This window comes from Mustela nigripes, chromosome 9 (assembly GCF_022355385.1).
Source record: "Mustela nigripes isolate SB6536 chromosome 9, MUSNIG.SB6536, whole genome shotgun sequence".
Taxonomy (NCBI): domain Eukaryota; kingdom Metazoa; phylum Chordata; class Mammalia; order Carnivora; family Mustelidae; genus Mustela; species Mustela nigripes.
The window spans coordinates 8,575,229-8,595,854 of NC_081565.1; the positions used below are offsets into that span (position 1 = coordinate 8,575,229).

The window sequence follows — 20,626 nt, forward strand, 5'->3', positions numbered from 1 at the left end:
TAAGCCCCATTTTTCAACACACAAACACATAAAGATGTCAGCTCAAACTGTTTACTAATTAACACTTAAAAAGACACAAATTAGATATGCGTGGCTAAGAGCAATTATAATCAAGACGAATTTCTCTAGTCATTTGGGAACTGAGAAAAATGCCTAATTGCTGGAACCAATGTTTTAAAAACTGAAATCACGCCAGTTAGCAAATATGTTCATTTAAAGAACATTCCACGTGACTACACTCTTGAGGATTGACTACAAACATGAGAACAAGGAAAATATTTAGGTATAAAATTAAAATTTTAAGCTCCCTTAGATTTATAACTTCTTCATTAAAGAGTCTGCAAACAGCAGCCCATAAAAACCTGTAGCAATTAAGTGGTTAAATGAACTGCCTCCCTTGTCAATTTTCAGGGAGTGATTAATATTAGATCGTCCCTTTACTAATTAGACTCTCCCGTGTCTTACAGCTTTAAAGTGGACTGAAAATGGAGGCTGTGTGTCCTACCAGGAAGCAGGGTGGGGTAATGGCGCTTCCCTCGCCAGGCTGAGTTTTCAGCGTGGCACCCCCGGAAGGGAGGGTGAGCGTCATGGTTTTCCGTGGGAGGTCGGCGGTAGGTGGGGAGGTGGCTTTGCACGGGGCTGGAGGGCACTGCGGATGCCGGGTGCCGCTTCGTTACAGGCATTGTTGGCTCCTAGTTTTAAAAAGGCTGTTCCGCGTGCAGCGTGAAATCTACAATCAAGGCTGCCGTCTCTTGGCCGTTATTCCTTGAGTCCAGGCATGGAGGGTCTGCAGGGGAGGCGAGACTGGGGGTGGCGGGGCCACAGGGCAGGCGGGGCTCTGGCGGGGAGGCAGGAAAAATAGGCACGGTAAAGGGAACGGAGACACGGGCGGGATTTTAGAAGCTGCAGCCTGGGCTCCCGGAGCTGGGGTGCTCCCACCCTGGCTGTGACGGGGAATCCATCAGATGGAGAAATGGAGCAACTGCTTACAAGGGAAATAAAGAGCAGCAGAGACGGAGAATATTTATATGCCCATCTTCTCACTCCGAGAGGAGATGCTTCATCACAGGGGTCGGCTGCGAAATCACACTTTTCCTGACTCCTGAACAGAGAGCAGCTTTTGTTGGGGCCGCGGGGAGGGCAGTAAGGGTCTCACGGGGACACCGTCCCCCGGGGTCACCACCACCCTCCTGCTGCCCAGCCCCGTGGGGGCAGGGTTCCATGCCTCGGACTAATGTACACGGGCCGGGGACGGACGCGGATGGCAGGCAGTACGGCTGGGGGAGGACAGGCTGGGCAGGAAGGAGGCTGCCGGCCCATCGGCGCCAGGAGAGTGACCGCATTCACGTGGGAATTTATCAGCCACAGCTTTGTTCACTTCGACCCCCACACCTCAGAGTATCCCTTAGTTGTGAGAGGTTTCATGTTTGTCAAGAATTTTTTCGCCCCAAGTCTGCTTGATGGCAGGTAGAGGGATTTTGATCACAACCTTAAAACATGACCTTCCTTGGGGGGGGGGGGTCTTTCAAGAAACTTAAGCCAGTGCTACAAGCCACCACTTCTGGGGAGTCACGATGCAGGCGGAAACAGAAGCTGCGGGGACGAGTGCTACACCCAGGCTGGGGCCATCGGACCCATGGCCGGGGCGGAGTTGGGAGGCAGCCAGGGGACCTGTTCAGGGCCGAACCTACACAGCAGATTTGGCGTGCTACCCCATGCATTCAGACGCAGAATGTGTCCTCTCCAGCCTATGCTGTTTCCTCCACAGTCTACATGGTCCATGAATGTCCCAGCAAACACCCGCGGTGTACCCACCAACGTGGCAGGGGCCTCTGGTCCACACAGCCAGTGAGCCTTGTCCTGTCCTCCTGCTGGCGGGGCCCTGTGTCTCATGCTCCCTGAAGCTCGGCTGATCCGGGGGGGCTGGAGGTGCACTGCCCAACCACACCTGGGGTGACACCTCGCCTCGCTCCATCTTTACTTGGGCGATTCTTGGCTGTGGTAGGCTGGGGGGCACTGCGGGTCTCTGCCGTGGGGGGCGGTCCCTGCTTGCGCCGGCAGCTGGCTAACCACCAAAGTCAGGGCTGGCAGGGTCACGGGGTTCGTTCATGGAATGAACAGTCCCTGCGGTTGAATGGCGGTGATGGGGCACGGGCTTAAATTCAGAATCGTACCCCAGGCAGAGCATGGTAAGTAAAGGTAAAGTTGGCAGGAAAGCAACCCCAGCCCAGTTCCAGGCAGACAGAACACTGCTGTCATCGGGGCTTGCTTCAGCGTCCTTCTCCCCTGAGACCGTGTGAGCCCAGGTCTCTGGGGGAACCTCACGCAACACCACATGTCCACACGGGGGGCGGCGGGGCGGCGGTGGCGGGAGTGAAGGAGAGAAGCCCCTCCCAGCACAAAGCAGCCTCCGTGGACACTGGCCTCTCCCTGCTGTTCAGGAAGCCGAGAGCTCGAGGCGGCGTTCAGGATGGGCAGAGAGACGTGGTTCTGGTGCTGGGTCTGTCCCGGAACCCAGAGGCAGTCTCCTGCCTTTTTGGGGGAAGGGGTTTGGCTTAATCATGTAAAATATGACAAAATAATACACAGCAAGCCAAGCAAAGTCCTCCACCAAGACCCCCCCACACATCCCCTCCAGGCGCAGCTAGACTTGCTGGGGACAGAAAGGAGCAAAATCATCCCGACCAAAGGGACACCCAGCTACTCAGGAGCCGAGAGCCAGGGCCGGGGGGGTGGTGGGCCCGGCTTCTGCTCGCCCTCAGACTCCATGAGCAACGCGGAGTTTAGCGGCGAAAAGGGGGGGAAGTTCATGTTTATTTATGGAGAGAATTCTCTGCCATTGTTGCCGAAGCTGCAGCCCGTTCACCAGAGCGTGATATCAACATACTAATCACCATGAAATGCACGCGGCCGGCCGAGGCCAGTAACTTCTAAACCCTCAGATTAAATGAAAAACCGCAGCATTCTTGCCTGCCACGGCATCTGTGATGGTTTTACACCCCATGGAAGGTTCCTACCCTTCCTCATGTCCCTGCTTTGTAACTCCACGTTAATGTCCTTCAGCAGAGACCACAGGCCTGTGTTTTCAGCCCATGACTGCGACAAGAAATAAAGCTATGTGTGGGCAGCCGGGCCAGATAGGCGCCCACTCACCCCCCGTCCTGAGGACAGCGGTAACAGCAGGCACGACTGTGGCCACGGCCAGGCCCGTCCTGGGCCCTTCACACGACTCAGACCCCGTAAGTCCTCGGTGGGCAGCGTTTTGTTACTCTCCTGATTTACAGAAGAGAAGACAGAGGTTCAGAGCAGTGAAGTGGTGCTGCTGAGACCCGAGCCTGGGCCGGCCGAGCCCAGAAGCCCTCTGCACCCCTCCGCGCTCTGCTCAGAGTGTCGGACATCAAGACAACACATTCTAACGAAACGTGTCTTTGGGTGGCATTTTCGAATTCGGGTTTCTGGTGGCTTCTGCAGGCTGCTCCGAGCCCTATAGGCCTCCCAGAGTCTGCCCCATCCCGGTGACCCAAAGGCCCAGCCCACGTTGGGGGCACCAAGCTCCCACCCCCGTTGTCCCCCAGCCCATGGAGCCACAGGCTTCAAGTCTTAAGGGGCAGGGTTTGGAGTGTGAGCACTGGGTCTCAGTCTCGTCTTGGGCAAGACCTTTCACCTCTAGTGTCTCACTTTCTGCCCCGCGAGATGGGGAGGAATGACACCCCCTTGGTCAGCGGTGGGGGGTGGGGGGCGGCGGGAGCCAGTGAAAATGCGGAAGGCGAGCACAGAGCAGCTGCTAAAATAAAGCAGGGACGACTCTGGGCAAGGGAAAGTGTGGCATCCAGACGGTCGCCTCCCTGGTTCAGCATGTGCCACCTCACAGCTTCCAACCTATGGGGCCGCGCCCCCGTGCTTACATACATTCGCGTGGTGTTCCTGAAAACCCTAGGGGGTACATTCTCCCGTTATCCCAGCTTTAAACAGAGAGGGGTGACCTGTCCCCTGTTGGCGTGGAGCTGGGTTGGACGTCTGTTTGTATGACCTTGTCCATCCTATAGTGGTCACAGTCCATGCCCCCGCTTTCCCCCAGCAGCCAGAGGAAGCCACCCTCAGACGCCTTCTGCATACACTCCCCGGGGCCGCCCCACACGGGACCCCACACAAAGGCAGTTTGCAGAACCAGCTATGGCTGCCTTGCTTTCGAGAAGGGCTGACACGGAGCTCCATGGGCACAGGGTCTCTAAAGGAGTCGCCCTTCCTTCCCCCAAGTTTACAGCTCCCCCCACACCCCCCACCAACCTATAAATGACAATCACGTTGGTCTTTATGATCTGCTGAAAATCAAAGACAAAGGGGGACTTTTTTTGGTCTTGTTTTTGCTATGACAGGTTTAGAAATTTGTTGTACTACGTTGATTCAATTTTCCTTGATTTCAGCCATCTTTCAATAATGCAACCTGCTTCTGCTAGCTGGGTATACAGGAGAAAACCCAGAGGAACTGAGAATATTGAAATGGTTCTACCATTTCCATCTTTGAGACAAATGTTCCTCTCAGAGGAGAGCTGGTTGCAAGCATGTGACTGCTTAACGGCCGTCTACACATGGAACACGACACGCACACACTCTAACGCTGTCTTAGGAAAACAGAGATGACACGGGCGGGTCAGACCTCTGGGTTCATCCCAGTATCTCAGCTCTCCTTCCTCAAGAGTTGTCACAGGACCGCGGGCCTGGATTTCTTTCTCTTTGGTTACGCAAACATCCAAACTATGTGGAACCAGGCGGCGGAACGGGGTCTGGCTTCTCGGGCACAACGGAACGGATCCTGATCCTCGCTCTAAATCATTAAGAGGCTCCTTGGACATGTTCCCAAACCTCTATTGGCGGCGAAGAGTAGAACCCAAGCAGGAGAGAGAGGCGATTGCGTGCCCATCCCCTACCTCCCACCTTTTAAAACCGGGGGCATTTGACAACCTGGGTTTCAGAGAACACAAAGAAGTGTTGGTCCTAACGGACTTGAAGCAGTGAACACAATCAGCGTGAGATTCTTTTTCTAGGGAATAAATCTGAGGCACATGGAAGTGTTTTCCTCCGAGGGGCACCGCACACCTACATCCTCCCCGCTCCTGGGACAGACTCCTGTGAGGGACCGGAGACCCCGCGGGGAGCACGCAGGCCCAGGCCCCACCTGCCCGCTCTCTAGGCGCCATGCTCACCTCCTTTTCAATTTCTGCCAGAGATTTGATGGTGATTCCCAAGAGATCAAAGGGCTGCATCTGCAAATACGGATCAAATTCTTTTAAACGGTTGGAAAATGCTGTTTCACATTTGCTTTTATGCATAACGATTGTGTCCCCTCAAACCACCCTATGTGATCTAGCATTTTCTCTACCCTCTTTCGAAGGGAAGCCCAGCACCGTGACTCTAGTGATTACGAGCAATGTGAGCAAACGTTCTAGAAAACCTGGCTGACAGCAGGGCCGGTCCCTTCTGGTGGGGACCCTTGTTGAGTCCTCGGTGGGCAGCCCCGGGGAGGGTCCCAGCCCTCCTGAGAGACGGTGCCAGGCACTGGTAACTTCCGTCTCTCCTTTGTCCCTGCCCGGGTCAAAAGCCGGTTTTCTCCTTCTGCAGCTGGGGGGACGGAGGGGCATGAGGTGAGGCCACGGCCGCCCTGACTGTGGCATCTGGCAGTGGGCTGGGTTAAGGAACTGCAGGCGGGAATTCTGGGTCTTCCAAGATGGAAGCTGAGTGAAAGAACCGCCCATCGATGGTCATCTGAGAACCCAATGGTGGTGAAAAATGCTATCACTGCATTTTAATGGGTGTTTCTATAATTTCCTGATGACGGGAGCCTTCTCTGAAAATGCTGGCTTTCCCCCAGCTAGCTGGAAAGGCCAAGTTCACGAGGCAACATGTCAGCTGGCGGCACAGAGAGCCTGGGGCTGGATGCATGGTGAGAGGTAAGAGGTCAGTGGGCAGCCCGTCCCTGAGGCCCCCGCTCGGAGCCCCTCAGCATTCTGTAATCCCGACAGGAGCCAGCAACTGGCAGCTGGGGACAAGCAGGTGAAGCCAGGGTCCCCGACAAAACCCCAGGCCCTCATGGTTCTGAACCGCAGCCCAGAGCCCAAGAGGAGCCGAGCCCAACGGGGATGTCCTGCCAGGTACGCGAGAAAGGCCGGCTCCCCAGTCCACGGACCTGGATGCAGAACGGGGCAGCTGTGGGTTAAATCACTGCCTCATTTCCTCTCCCGCTCAGAGTAGCGTGGCTGGGTTCTTGGGGCTGTGCTGCCGGGAGGGGGACCTCGAGAAGCGCATGGAGGTGCACGGCACTGGGCTTGGCCCGAGCTGCCCGCCCTGAGCGCCTACTGAGAGGGCAGTGCCATGTGTGTGAGTGCGACCTTGGGACGGGGCCACTGCATGAGCCACTCGGCTCCCGGGACTGCTCTGCCAGCGGCCACAAAGCAGCGTGGCTCTCTCCGGCTGCCAGCCCGAGTGGCAAGAACGGGGCTGCTTGCCCGCCGTCCAGCAGAGGCCCAGCTGTTGCATCATTAGGCTCTAACCGCCCCACTAAACTTTCCCGACTGGAGCTGGTGCGCAGGACAGAGCAGCCTCTCCCAGGGAGCAGGCGGGAGAGGCGCCAGCGTCGTCATGGCAACGCGGCCAAGTGGCGTCGGCTGAAGTTACTCATGCTCCGCGTGTCACGTCACGAGCATTTTTCAAGATTAAGCTGCTTACCAGAAGGGTTCAGAGGAGGCCTATTATATTTCATGAAAATGGAAACTACAGAGCAGGTCAAATCACAAGCCGGGTGGTTTTAAGCTGGATCCAAGAAATACACTAGAGGATTCTTTAGCTGGTACCCAAACTGAGGCCCTCACGGTTATTAGCTGCTCATGAAAAACTTCTGCAAAAAGGATAAAAAAGACCCAGAAAAAGCCTATTGAGCCAGCATAGCCCAGGCCTGAACAGCTGGGTGGGGAGGGCGGGGTCGGGCGGGGGACTCCCACCCGGGGGGCAGGGCCGTCTGAGAGAGGGTCCCCAGAGCGCACAGCCTGTGGTGGGCACCCCCCTTGGTCCGGGTTCTGGCCGGCAGGCCCGGCCAGTTCATGCCGCCCTTGCGTCGTCATAGGTGGCTCAGGGGCCCCGGCTGGCTAGTGCGTGTCGTGGGGTCCCTGGAGGTCTGCAGCGAGCGGGCGACCACAGCTCTGGGCACACACACTTGCCAGCCAGCCCTGCCGCTCGGAGGCCTCCCTCCGACTGAGAGCAGAGCGTGGTTATCTCAGAATCCAGCCAATTACAATGAAAAAAAGGAGGCAGGCTTCTTTCAGCAAGATGTTATCATGGTTAAATAAAAAAGAACAAAAATTAATTACGTGGAACTTGGAAACCAAGAACATTCATAACTTGTGAAGTTCAGCCCCATTGACTGTCACATTTGAAACAAAAAGGCCCTGTTGTGGCCGAATCGGGGTCTGTCTGCTTGTCCATCTCGCTGCCTCCCCACGCCTCATCCCTGCCGGTCACTCCTCGAGCACCCACTGTGTGCAGCGTTAGCTGGAGGGGCCTGCACAGGAAGCCCTGTGGTCGAGACAGCGTGAGGGTGGGGGCGTGTGTGCTGCGCGGGGGTGTGCAGGACGGGGCGGCCATCACGCGGGGCCATCACGCAAAAACACTTACACTTTCTGGAACGCAGGAAAACTTCTCTGAGATCATGAAAGGCACACCGTCCATTGCTGGAAAAGAACAGAAACAGAGAAAATGGCATTGCAGATGCTGGCGGTGCTCGGAGGCCGGAGATATTGGCAGGACAGGTCTATGTGGGTCCCGGTGAGTGGGGACCCCAGGGGCTCCAGCCCTCACCCAGGACACACACCTGAGCGCCTCACCAAAGTGCAGACCGAGCTATGGGGGCAGAGAGGGCTCCAGAGCCTGGTGTCTGCTCTCTGACCTGTGGGGCGGCTCCCGAGGGGCTGGCAGCAGGACAGAGGTGCGTGTGGCTCGGGGGAGGGGGGACAAAGCTGTGCTCTGGGTGGTGGACAGGGAGCGTGCTTGGGAGACGTTTTCTCCACTGAGAAGGACGCCATGCCCCAGGCTGCCAGGCCCACAGGGAAGGTCTAGGTTGGAGGAGAGAGTGACTTTGGAGTCAGAAAGACGGGGTTTGAATCTTTCAGTAAGGTTACGTTATGTTTAGAACGAGGATGGCGGGGGGCGCCTGGGTGGCTTAGTCGGTATCAGGGGCCCGGGACAGAGCCCTGTGGTGGGCTCCCTGCTAGTCCTCCCTGTCCTGCACTCTCTTGCTATCTCTGGCGCTCTTTCTTTCAAATAAACAGATTTTTTTTTTTTTTTTAAGGAGGATGGCAGGGCCCGTGAGCAGGGGTGTGTGCGAGCTGGAGGTGTGTGCGAGCTGGGGTATGTGTGAGTAGGGGTGCGTATGAGCTGGAGGAGTGTGCAGCGTCAGGCACAGAGCAGGTTGGGGGGCCACACATGGCCAGCATGGTTCCCTCTCTATCTCCTAGTCCTGGGCTTCCCAGTGGCCTCGAGGCACCAGGCTGCTCGAATGGGGACATCAGAGAAAGACAGGAACGGGTTCCTAGCAAATGAAAACACAGGGTCGGGGAAGCATTCCCCTTCCCACAGCCCGCAGGGAGATGGTCTTCCTGCCCATTCTGCTTTGGGAGGACACGGGGAAGACCTGGTGAGGGGTTCCCTGGGAAGTCATGTTCTCTGCTTCCCCCAACATCTAAGATGGGGGTTTCTCTGGTACACGAGAGGCAATTTTTTCCAGTCCTAAGAAAGAAGAGTTGCAGAAGCAAAAAAAGAAGACAGACAGGAGAAAAATAAGGGAAGGAGAAGTCTGGGGCTAATCCTCTCCAATCAGCAAGCTGAGCCCAGTAGCTCATTTTAAGCAATGATCATAATGTGTTTGAGGAAAGGAAAAATGAAGCCTCCTCCGGTAAGTCTGAAGAAAAGGAAACAGCACAGCTGGCCCCAGCTGTTGCCCCGGAGGCCTCCTTTCTTTGGAAGGCTGCTGCCTAAGGCCTGGGCCTAGCCCGGGCACGGACATCCACAGGTGGGGGCCTTTTCCCATCGTGGGCCCCTGCAAGCTACCGGGACCGCCTGGGGGAATGCCGGCTAAGGGCCAGGAAGTGTGACACTTCTCCAGAGGAGGTGGGGAGGAATTTTCAGCCCGTCACACGTGCAGACATACGACTGACATCGGGGTACACGTGCGTGCTTGTTCATGCATGGCTGGGAAAACCCATCCCTAAACAGACAACCCTTGAAAGGCCACGTGCCTTCTAGAGAGGGACAGGACGGGGTCCCACCGAAGGTCTAAGAAGAGGCCACACTCCCTTCGCAGCAATTGCCACCATCTGCCCAACTCCGGGTGTGGGCCAAGGCCTATCCCGCATGGCACTCTGACGCCTGACCCCTGACCCCTTCCCAGTGCCACAAAGATGCACGGGCAGGTGCCACTCAGCACCTGCCATCATTCCACAGACTGGGGCCAGCTGAGGACACTCAGGTAGCAAGCAGGGACGCCAAATCCTCTGGCCCTTCCACTGGGTATAAATGGAATTTCTGAGAATAAATCTGCCTCTTCCAGACCAGGACCTTCCTGGGATCAAGTCCCTCACTGGGCTCTCTGCTTAGCAGGGAGCCTGCTTCCTCCTCTCTCTCTCTCTCTCTCTCTCTCTCTGCCTGCCTCGCTGCCTACTTGTGATCTCTGTCTGACAAGTAAATAAATAAAATCTTAAAAAAAAAAAAATCTCACAAGCCCATGGCTCTCACCTGCCAGGGCCACGGTGTTCTCCGTACACACCTCTGCACACACACACACTCTTTCCCGCTTCTTTCCGCCAGCTACGCGCAGGAAGCCCACTGATCTCACGCCTGGCGAGGAGTGTTCGGCGAGCACATCTGCACACATCCCGGCCCTGCACACCCCTGATCAGTCACTCACTAGGCTTGCTGTTTGAAAGACTGTATTAGTGTCTGCGGGGTCCTGAGAAGTCAAGAACTCCCCGTCGCTGCTGACCGGGCTCCGTCTGAACGTCCGTGTGTGTTTAGAGAACTCGTATCCTGAAGGGGAAGTGGGGTGACTTTCCACGGCCTGATCATCCCCCGCTCCAGAAATGGGAGGCCTGGGGAGCACGGAGAGCAGGAGGGAGGCAGAGAGGTGGCTCCATCTGGTTCGAGGCTGGCAGCCACACCAGTGCCCCACACAGCAGGATTCCCAAGGGGCGTCCTCAGTGGCACGTAAGGGTCTGCAACCCCTTCACGGAAGGCCCTTCCCCTCACACTCCTTATGTTGACACCTGGCTGTCCTCCTGAGGTCCGCTCCGAGTGCCTCTCTTGCAGCGAGCTTCCCAGAGGCGCCCCCGCCCCCCACTGGGTCCCTGGCCACATCTCCTCTCCGGCAGTGGGCTTCCCGGCAGTCCACGTGTGAGTCGCTGCTGCATTTCCATGTCCCTGGCCAGGGCCAGGTCTGGAGGGGCTCAGGGGAGCAGGGGCAGGAGGGTGGCAGCTCCCCCAGAATAGCCCTGAGCAGGGGGGCTCAGCCTGGGGCGTGCACCTAACCCTCTGAGGCCTTGGTGAGCTGCTGCCAAAACCCACGGGTTTCTGGAAGGAGTCTGGGTATCACCTCTAGGAACTGGGGAGATTTCAGCAGGGAGGAGGGATATTTTGATGCTCAAAAAACATTTTTTTTGGCACACCAGTAAAATTTAGTACATTTTGTTGACCTAAAATTCGCACAATACAAAATTCATTTGAGAATGAACGTTTCAGCAGCATCTGGTCTGTTCATAATGTTGAGCGAGCACCACCGTTCCCCAGTCCCACAGCATGTCCCCTGCTCCAGAGCAACACCCCGCCACTCAGTACTTTCCCTCTGTCCCCCTGGGAGTGTGTGTTCCTATCTCCTTCCAACTGATGGTCAAATCTTTGAGAAAGAAAGATCTAGAAAGAGAAGACTGGCTTTCTGTACCGTGGTGGCCCACTTGCATTTCAGTCTCGTGGGCTATGATGGGGGAGGGGCTTGACCCTTGGCACCTGGAGGGCTGTAAAAAAAATTGAGGAGAAAAAGACCCAGAAAAAGGGACTTGTAAAATCTGGATACTAACAATAGAATTTTTGGGGGGGGTGTGTGTGTGTAATAAAAATACACCTTTACATCATGCATGTTTATAGAATATATAAATGTTTTGACATTATATATGTGTATGTATGTGTGTACATATGTATATACACGGACACACACAGCATTTCCCAAAGGCCCCCTCTTAGATTCTAAAACAGACTAGAGGAAGGGAGTAGAAGACACAGCCACATTCCATAGAATTTCTGAGTGGCGGGAAGTTGGTCTCGTTCAGAGGTGCCTCCTGTTCACCTACAGCCCCTTCCCCACCACCTCATTCCTGGTGAAAACCTCACTCCCAGACCTGGAGAATGGTGGGGATTTGTTGGGATCAAGGGCCAGTCTCCCACGCGAACAATGAAAGAGTTTGGCGAAGGCACGCCTTCTGGTCCCTGCTGGGTAGGCTCAAAGGCAATTTCTTCACAGACCCACTTCTTGAGGGGGCTGAAGGCAGAAGACCAGAAGCAACATCCTTATGGGATCACACCAAAGACAGCCCTTTTGGAGAGAAGGGAGGAGGCACCCCCCGAGACTGTGTTGGAGAGGCAGCAGTGGCCTTCAGGGTGCCCTCCTGATGGGTTTGGTGGCAGAAGAGATGATGGGGAGGACCACTCGGACCCAGCCTGACCCCCAAGGGGAACTGCCTGGTGATGGGAAAGAGATGGGAACTTTGGGATAAATTTCACTTTATCTTAAAGTTCATGATAGAAAGATAAGCACAGTCAGTTCCTTCTCATATTCTTTTAGAAAACAGACTTTAATAGTCTTGGATGAAAAGAAAATGAGTAGATAGGATCCTGTGGGTAGATTTGCTAGACAGATAGTCTGCTGGCCAAATTTCGTTTATTTAAAAAAAACTTAGCACAACAAAGATTATGGCAGGCTGAAAGAATGTGAATTTTAGCAAAACATTTGACAAAACTTCTCACATTACCCATGTGGACAAGATGGATAATATGACTAAATAATGTTAACAGGAAGAGAACCCATAACTAGTTGGACTAGATGCTCAAAAAGCTGATTAATAGATAGATGTTGACCTCAACCGACCTCTCTGGAGAGTACCAGGGCGTTATCAGTTAGTTCAATGGAGATACACATAGCCCATCTCAGATGTGGCCAACGGGGGATCTGGGAGGACAGTCTATACGCTGGATAACCGAGAGAAATCCAATGAAGATCCCCCCAAATTGGGATCATGGTCTAAGTTTAAGGATGGGACTTACTACAGGTCAATGCTAGTAAGTCCTGTGCTTGAGGTCTTAAAAACCAATGTATTCGATGGAATGAAAGACATGTGGAGGAACAGCAGAAGGTATGAAAACAGACTTGTCTTCAGTCAAATGAGTCAGTAGTGTGGTTCAACTAACAAGATGCCGGAGGGGTGCCACGGGAAGAGACCGCGCTACAGTCCCAGTGCGACGTGAGGGAGCCGCCATCTTGGTCTGCTCTGGCCTTGACAGTGAGCTCAGTGTGGGGACCAGTTGTCAGAGGGTCTTCCCGTGTGGCCTGCAAGGAGTCCCAGGATGGTGGGGGACCCAGAGTCCGACCACACAAGGAGAGGGGAGAAAGCCATCAGGCCTGATGCTCCAGGAAGGCATCACCCTGTCCATTTTGGTTCACCATCAGCCCCTGCCTGGCACCCTAGAACCCATCGCCGTGCCAGCATGGGGGGAAGTGCAGTGAGATCCGGTCCAGGTAAGACTCGAAGGGGAGCGTAATCAGAGGTCCGCCCATATTCTCAGAGCTGCCCCAGGGGGAAGGCTAGGGGGATGGTCCCGTCCTCTGGACGAGACACGAAAGGGAGGATGAGCAGAGCTGGCTGAGCAGGTCCCGGCAGTGGCCATGTGCTGGGGAGCTCGGGGGAGATTTTGTGTATTGGGTGGAAAGCTGATCCGTGGGACTGCTGAATCCCCTTCTAATTCCATAACATCCATTTCTACTCTCTTTATCTGGGCAGCCATTCCATATTTTAAAATATCTAGAGATTTGCCAAACATAATTCTTAAAATCAATGGCACACATTTTTCATGTGTTCCGAAAGCGTGTTCATAAATCATCTCCATCCTGGCTTCTCATGGGGGCGCCACGCTTCCTTCCTTCCTTTCTTTCTCCCCTCACTGAAGCCACTATTTTGTCTTCACTATTCTTCCGCGCTCCGAGACTGTGACACTCACTCTAGCCTTCAGTCTATCACTGAGTCTACTCAGAGGGACATGTGCGGGGCAGCTGGAGGGAGAGCCGGCAGCGAGCGTCCTTGCTTTCGGAGAGAATGTTTTCATCTCCCAGCCTGCCCTCCCAGTCAGCCTGGGGTTTGCATGGGGATCCCAGACGGATACCATCTGACCCATCCGAGGTCACAACCCAGAGGGAGAGACGGCGCCTGTCCTTTCTTTCCTGGCACCAAAGCCGGCCTTCCTGGAACATGCATCGAGTAATGTTAGCCTCAAAGCAATTGCTTGCAAGTTAGCCTCACAGAAGCCAAGGCTTAGAGCAGTGGGGTGGCTTGCCGGGGCCAGGAGTCCAGCAGAGTCTGGCCGGTGGTGGCGGGGGCACTGCAGGGGTGTGATGGAAAGGCGGCCCGGGAGGTCAACAGCCTGGGCCTTTCTGCCAACTCTGTGGGCATGGGCATGTGGCCCAGCCGGCCACCCCACCTCCCTGAGCCTCAGCTACCCTGTCTGTGAAATGGGAAGATGCAGCTTTCAGAAGGCAGCATGAGGGTGACAGGGACCACAGTCACATGAGAGGGGAGGCCCCCCTGGGGCCATAGATGGTAGTATCCGCTTGGACCCAAAGCCACGTCTGGGCAGCCTTCCTTTAAGCACCAGGGCACTATTTTCTTCTTCTGCTCCTTTTTTTTTTTTTTTTTTTAATTTTGTTTTTGGTGGCAGTTTTAACAAAACGCTGATCCCCGGCACCGAGCAGCGTACGGCAGATGAGAGCAAGGATGGGCCGCGGGCTCCGTGGTGCAATTAGCATTCTCCTAAACAAACGAGCTTCAACAGAGCTGTAATTAAGCAGGCCTGTAATTAAGTATATGCCCTTTATCATAACGATCATGCTTAAAAATGGCATGATGCATGGAGCTCTGTTATTAATGCTGTAATCCCAAACTGAAGTACGAGTACATAGAAATCAGCGTGTCAGGCCTGTCACCGGAGTGTTTGTAAAATACATTAAAGAAAAAAACCAGGAAACAATGAGCTCATTCAACTGTTCTTTTTACAATCGGCACTGCGAGTCAAGAGGATGGCGAGTGCTTACAGAATCTGCAAGGTTTAAACAAATAAAGCTCTAATCTGCTGCTGTAGTACCACCACCCTTGATTTTTAAAGGAGGAGAAGGCAGAGGGAGGATTTCTTTTTTCCCCAACTGACCCGACTACCTGACTTTGCTGTTCCTGGGGAAGGAGCCGTTTGCGGTGCTGGATTTGTGTGGGCGGGAGCTGGACTCCTGCTTGCGTGGACAGCCTGCTAGCTCCCGTGTCTCTCCCTCGTGTGGGAACTGTAGCTGTCCTTGCCAAGGCAGCCCCTCAGAGCCATCCCTTGATTCTCCCCGCAAAACACACACTTTCGGATTTCCCCAGGCTCGACTCGGACTCATCCTCATAATTCCTGAGGGCTCCGGACCCAGGCCCACCTGCTGCCTTGGGGGGGGCCCACAGTTGCTCAGAGCTGCCCACCCCGTCCCTCACTGACATCTCAACGAGGAAATGCTCTAATCAACACGGGTGTTAATTTCAACATGTCTGATAACGAGTCTTTTTTTTTTTTTTTTTTAAAGATTTTATTTATTTATCAGAGAGAGAGAGGGGGAGAGAGCGAGCACAGGCAGACAGAATGACAGGCAGAGGCAGAGGGAGAAGCAGGCTCCCCGCCGAGCAAGGAGCCTGATGTGGGACTCGATCCCAGCACGCTGGGATCATGACCTGAGCCGAAGGCAGCTGCTTAACCAACTGAGCCACCCAGGCGTCCCTGATAACAAGTCTTAAAGTCATGTGGCAAAACAAACAAAAAAGTAGCATTAAGAGAAAAAGACTGCATTCCCAGCATCTCAACTGTCCCCTGCTTATAGCCGTCAGGTGGCGTCCCGTGAACCGGGGTCCCCGCATCTCAGAAGGACTCTTTCAAGATGGCCGAGAACGATGTGGCTTTATCGGCGGGTAGTCACTTGCAGAATAAAGTCAAAAGCAGCCAGAATGGGGCAGGGGGCGGCCTTTTACCCTGGCTACTCGCTTGTAAAGAACCAGCAACCTGCCTCTTTCTTCTCTCCTTTCCTGTGATGTCAGCGGTCCTTTACAATCTGTGACGGGAAAGACGCCAACACCTCAAGATCTCAAGGCTGGTTCTCGAAACTCATTTGCACACCAAAGCACCACGCCTGTTTTGCTTTCTTGGTCACTTCAGGGGTGTTCCTAGGAAGATATGTGTAGATGCCTCCAAGACGGTCTGCTTGGGGACATTCCCACTGAGTCCACACTAGGCCAACTGCTTCCTTCTAGATCCCCCAAGTAATGTGTTTTGCCAGTTATTCAAGAGCCAAAAGAACTGACTTATCAGCCACAGTGAGGACCTGAGGCCGATGGCACCATAGGGAGGAGTGAGTGGGCGTCAGAGTCGGACCCAGGGGAGCCCTGAGCCGGGCTCAGCCACTTGTTGGCCATGGGGCTTCAGGCAGGTCCCTCAGCCTGAGTCAGACTTGCACCTGTCAGAGGAGAACCAAGGGCACTTGGCAGCATGGCCAAGGGCCTGAGCCTGCAGAGGACAGAGGTCTGAGCGTGGACCGGCCCACAGCGGGCACACAGTGCGTGGTGGATACCGGCGATTTGCAGACGCCAACCAAGAGGGCCTGCTTCTCAGAGGCATGATTCAGGCCGGGTCCACCTCGGACTTAGGACAAGTGTTGAATCTCTGCTTCTCCTTCCTCCACTGGAGAAGGAAGGAGATAATCCTACCTGAGCTGCTCTGTCATTTAAAGGAGAAAAACCATAAAGCCCCCGGGAACTACCTGCTCATTCTCATCGTCATCACAAGTTGGGGAGAATGTCCTTCCAAGGAAGTAGACCTTTTTGGTTTCTGACCTGCTTTTAGTCATCAAAATGGAAGCGCAGCCACATTAAATTCTGTAACCCGTGGGCTAGAAGTCCCCGTGCAGAGGCTTCTGGAGGTATGGAAGCAACACCTGCCCAGGACTCCCTCCGGGGGTGCCCCTGACCATGGCTCTCCCTGGCACCTGCCACCTCTGGGTCACAGGTCAAGCTCAACTGCAGGAGCAAGACCCATGCTGGGCCCAAGCCGGCTTAACGTCCCCTGGACAAGAGCCCCTGAAGCAAAGTAAGTGAAGAAAACTGCCCTTGGGTGCCAGGAGGTTCATTTGTCAGGTCAGTCGGAAAGGCCGTACTCTCCAAAATAAAGTGGCTACACCCCACAAATGAATGTTCTCTGAGGCTCTATGAAGTGGGGGAGGCTCTCTGTCCCCCACACAGAACACGTGCCAGGAAGAGTCACTTCAGCCGTGTGGCCCAGTTCATGTCTCCGCATCCCCAGTATCCTGGGAGGAAACCGAGGGCTCTGCACTTGCCCGTCCTCCTTCGAGGACGAGTTGCCCGTCGGCGGCCTGGTGGCTGGTGTCTGAGCCACAGGAGCTGGGAAGGCAGAGTGCAGAGGGAAGGGCCACGCACTGCAGCCACGAGAAACTCTGGGTACACGAACAAAAACCCACTGCTGCAGAAACGCTTTCTAAAACTTCATGAATATTTGGTCACTTGGGGCCAAGACCTGTTGCATTTTGCTCAAGATAAAGATAAAATCCAGCCAAGCGCCACTTTTCCACATGAGTGAAAAGGCACCTCGATTGTGGGGCATCGCAGGGAAATCCTGTGGGTCCAGACCTGCCGTCCCACAGGGCAACACGCACAGAGACCCCTAAGCGAGCCGCAGACAACAACAGCTCTCTCAAAGCCGGACGAGAAGCAGAGACGCAGCCCGAGGGCCAATGGAGGTTTGCTGCTCTTAGGAGCGACCACACTCCTCCAGAACACAGGTGTGGTCTGAACAAGCAGTTTCATCCACAGCCAGTTGTGGACAGAGGCCAAGCCTTGACCTAGGACAGGTCTGGCCTCTAGCTGTGACGGGTCCGAGTGGCAAATATCACTGCCTGCCGGGGGGGCCCGGCCGCGTGGGCAGGAAGGTGCACCTCCCCTCACGGCCCCTTCTTCATCTTGGCAGGACCATCTCACACACAGGCAGTTCCGATTCAGGACAGCCCCACTTACGAGTTTTCGATGGTGCAGAAGTGATACGCCTTCAGTAGAAGCCGTACTTCAGGTTCTGAATGTTGACCCTTCCCTGAGCTAGCAACGAGCGGTTCCATCCTTTCTCACGGTGCAGGGTGGCGACAGCTCCCAGACAGCCAGGGGACCACGAGGGTCAACAGCACATACACGGACGGTCATTCTATCCCTGTACAGCCGTCCTGTTTTTCACTTTTGATACAGTATTCAAAAGACTACAAGAGATATTCAACGCTTTAGCACAAAATAGGCTTTTGTTAGATGATTTTCCCCAACTGTAAGTGGTTCTGAGCATGTCTAAAAGTAGGCTGGGCTGAGCTGTGATGCTGGGTAGGGTAGGAGTAGTAAACGCATTTTCAACCGATGATGGCTTTATTGGGATGTAACCCTACCATGAGACGAGGAAGACCTGTATGTTTTTAAGTTGTACTTTTTACGCCCTCAATAAAGGAATACTTTCCTAAACAAACAATTCCATAGCACAGCTAAGTTAAAGTGCCCTTCAATGCAGAGCCCTGACCCTGGAGCCTCCTTGGGGCTGGCCCTGGATGTGATCTACGCACAGTCCTCAGGTTCTCCCAACCATTGCTATTGTTTGCATACACAGAAGAAATACAGAATTTTGTTTTGTAAGTGTCTTTGCTTTTCATAAAAATAGTATTGTAGCATAACCGTTCTACAATTTGCTTTTTTTCAGTAACTGTCAGAGAGTTCCCCTGTCGGAGCTATAGATATATCTTGGTCCTTTCAACAGCTGGCAGAAGTATGAGTGGAGAGACGACCAATGACCAACCAGCTGGTCAGGAGCCCTGGCTGCCTGTTTAAGAGGCCTACAAGTCACCATGAGGTCCCTGGGGAGCCGCTGAAGGGTTTTGAGCTGGAGAGAGACATTTATATTTCAGGAATGGCTTCCTGGCTCTAGAGAGGAGCATGGATTAGAGGGAGGGAGGCGGGGGTGGGGGGGCAGGACCACCAGGGGGGAGGTTCTGGCAGTAAATTAGGCGAGGGATGCTGGGAGCAGTGTCCAGGACTGTGATTGAAAGAATGGAGAAGAGCAGACAGATCGAGGGGCATTCTGATGCAGAATCATGGGACTTGGCAACTGGCTGTGGCAGTTTCACGGATTTCTAGGAGAACAGGCACTTGGGGACCTGGGAGACGTGTGGGGTAAGCTGGCAGGGTCTCTTTTGGCCATGCTGGGTTTGACGGGCTTGTGAAACATCTCAGAGGAGACACAGTCAACGTGGTTGGGACATGATGAGCAAGATTCAAGACTGGTTGGTGAGGACCGCCCAGATGGAAATACAGAAGTAAGGCGGCCAGGGGAGGACCTGGGGCATCCAGCCTGCCGGTGACTGGGGCACAAGAGAAGATGAGACGTTCTGGGACGAGCACGCGCTGAGAAGAGGGCAGGGCTAGCAAGGGGCTCTGAGCAACGCAACATCTGATGCAAGTGCCAAAGAAAAGAAGTCCGCCAAACAACGGGAAGAAAATTCAAATGTGCTCCGTGATACTGGATCACAACCAGAGGTGTGGAATTTTTTTTTTAAGATTTTATTTATTTATTAGACAGACAGAGATCACAAGCAGGCAGAAAGAGAGAAAGGGAAGCAGGCTCCCTGCTGAGCAAAAAGCCCAATGCAGGGCTCAATCCCAGGACCCTGGGATCATGACCTGAGCTGAAGGCAGAGGCTTAACCCACTGAGCCACCCAGGCGCCCCAGGAGGTATGGTTTTAATAAGCAGACAGACATACATCGACACACAGAGGTATGTGTTTATATGCACATGGTTTTATATGCATGCACGGGTTCTCTCTCTCTCTCTCTCTCTCTCACACACACACACGCAAAGGGACGTCTATTTCTACCTGCTGACAGCCCAGAAGCCATGAGCACACCTAGTGCCCAGAGTTTTAGATTTTAGTTTTCTCCTCTGAGAGACACAGGGGCTCTTTAGAGAAATGGCTGCCGGAGGGGAAGGCAAGGAAGGAACAAGCCTAGGACACCTTGTTGTACCAGAAAGTAAGACGTCTTCAAAGAATCACAGGAACTCAGCAGAAGGACCTAGGAGCCAGCTCAAAGGGGCTCCTCCTGGCTAAAATGAAACAATTTGAGTGTCCAAATAAATAAGGACAATAACGAATTAGAACCCTCCAGTCCACACCAATGTGCACAGACAAGGGATAAGGGGAACTCATCCTTACAATAGAATGCCAACGCACATCGACGGAATGAAGGAGTTATAAAAATCAATGGATAATCTGATTAGGAATGAACTATGCACATAGTCCCAAAGTATTTCCCACTGATGACATGTTAATTACAAGAGGAAAAACAGTAACTTTATGGGAAGGAAACTTAGCAAGCAGCACCGTGAGCGGGTGATCCCAGCTGGGTCAGGCCAACAGGATGAACTTCCGGACAGGATGCGCACAGAAGGATACAGTAACAGCTGACACGGTGGCAGAGAAGAAAGCTGGCCTCCCAGCTCCGTGTCCTCAGATGAGAGTGCGTGGCTGGGCTAGATGACCAAGCTGGCGCTGATCTGTGGCTTTTTTTTTTTTTTTAAAGATTTATTTATTTTAGAGCGAGCATGCACAAGCAGGGGGAGCAGATGACAGGGAGAGAGACTCTCAAGCAGACCTCCTGCTGAATGTGTAAGCCAATGTGGGGCTCGATCCCAGGACACTGAGGTCATGACCTGAGCTGAAATCAGGAGTCAGATGTTTAACTGACAGAGCCACCCAGGCGTCCCTGACCTGTGACTTTCAAAAACCACCTGCCGTTCCTCCTCTAGGAACTTCTGATTTACTTGGTATGAGCCGCAGCCCTGGGAATCGGTAGCTTTTCAAGGCTCCAGCTGATTCCCAGGTGCGACTAGGCTAGAGCAGCGCTGGGCTAGGTGAGATCTAAAATCCCCCCCACTGGACATTCTTTCCTCTCAGAATCACTGTATTAAATATGGCCCTGTGATCTGAGGTCCAGCCCAGAGGGTGCAATTTCCAAACGCACTGTGGTACCAGCTGGTTTCTAGCTGACTTCTCCAGCCCTCTTCCAGATTCTACTCACAAAACCTTTGGAAAAGCAACGATCTTGAAGGGTAAAGCAGCTTCTGGTCAGATGCCTCCCTGTCCTGGAACCAGAGGGCAGGGAGAGACGGTGTCCCAGGTTTCTGTATGTCCAAAGCCAGGACTGACTGGCCACT

General features: G+C 54.0%; 1 protein-coding gene across 1 annotated transcript in view; it reads right to left on the bottom strand.

Moving 5' to 3' along the window:
- MVB12B (multivesicular body subunit 12B) overlaps nt 1–20,626 on the bottom strand; it is a 176,413-nt gene that overhangs the window by 13,395 nt on the left and 142,392 nt on the right. The window contains exons 8-9 of the mRNA XM_059410797.1: nt 7,666–7,721; nt 5,205–5,264 (exon numbers count right to left, since the gene is read on the bottom strand). Of these exons, the coding sequence (XP_059266780.1) occupies nt 5,205–5,264; nt 7,666–7,721 (116 nt within the window). The remainder of the gene's footprint in view (nt 1–5,204; nt 5,265–7,665; nt 7,722–20,626) is intronic.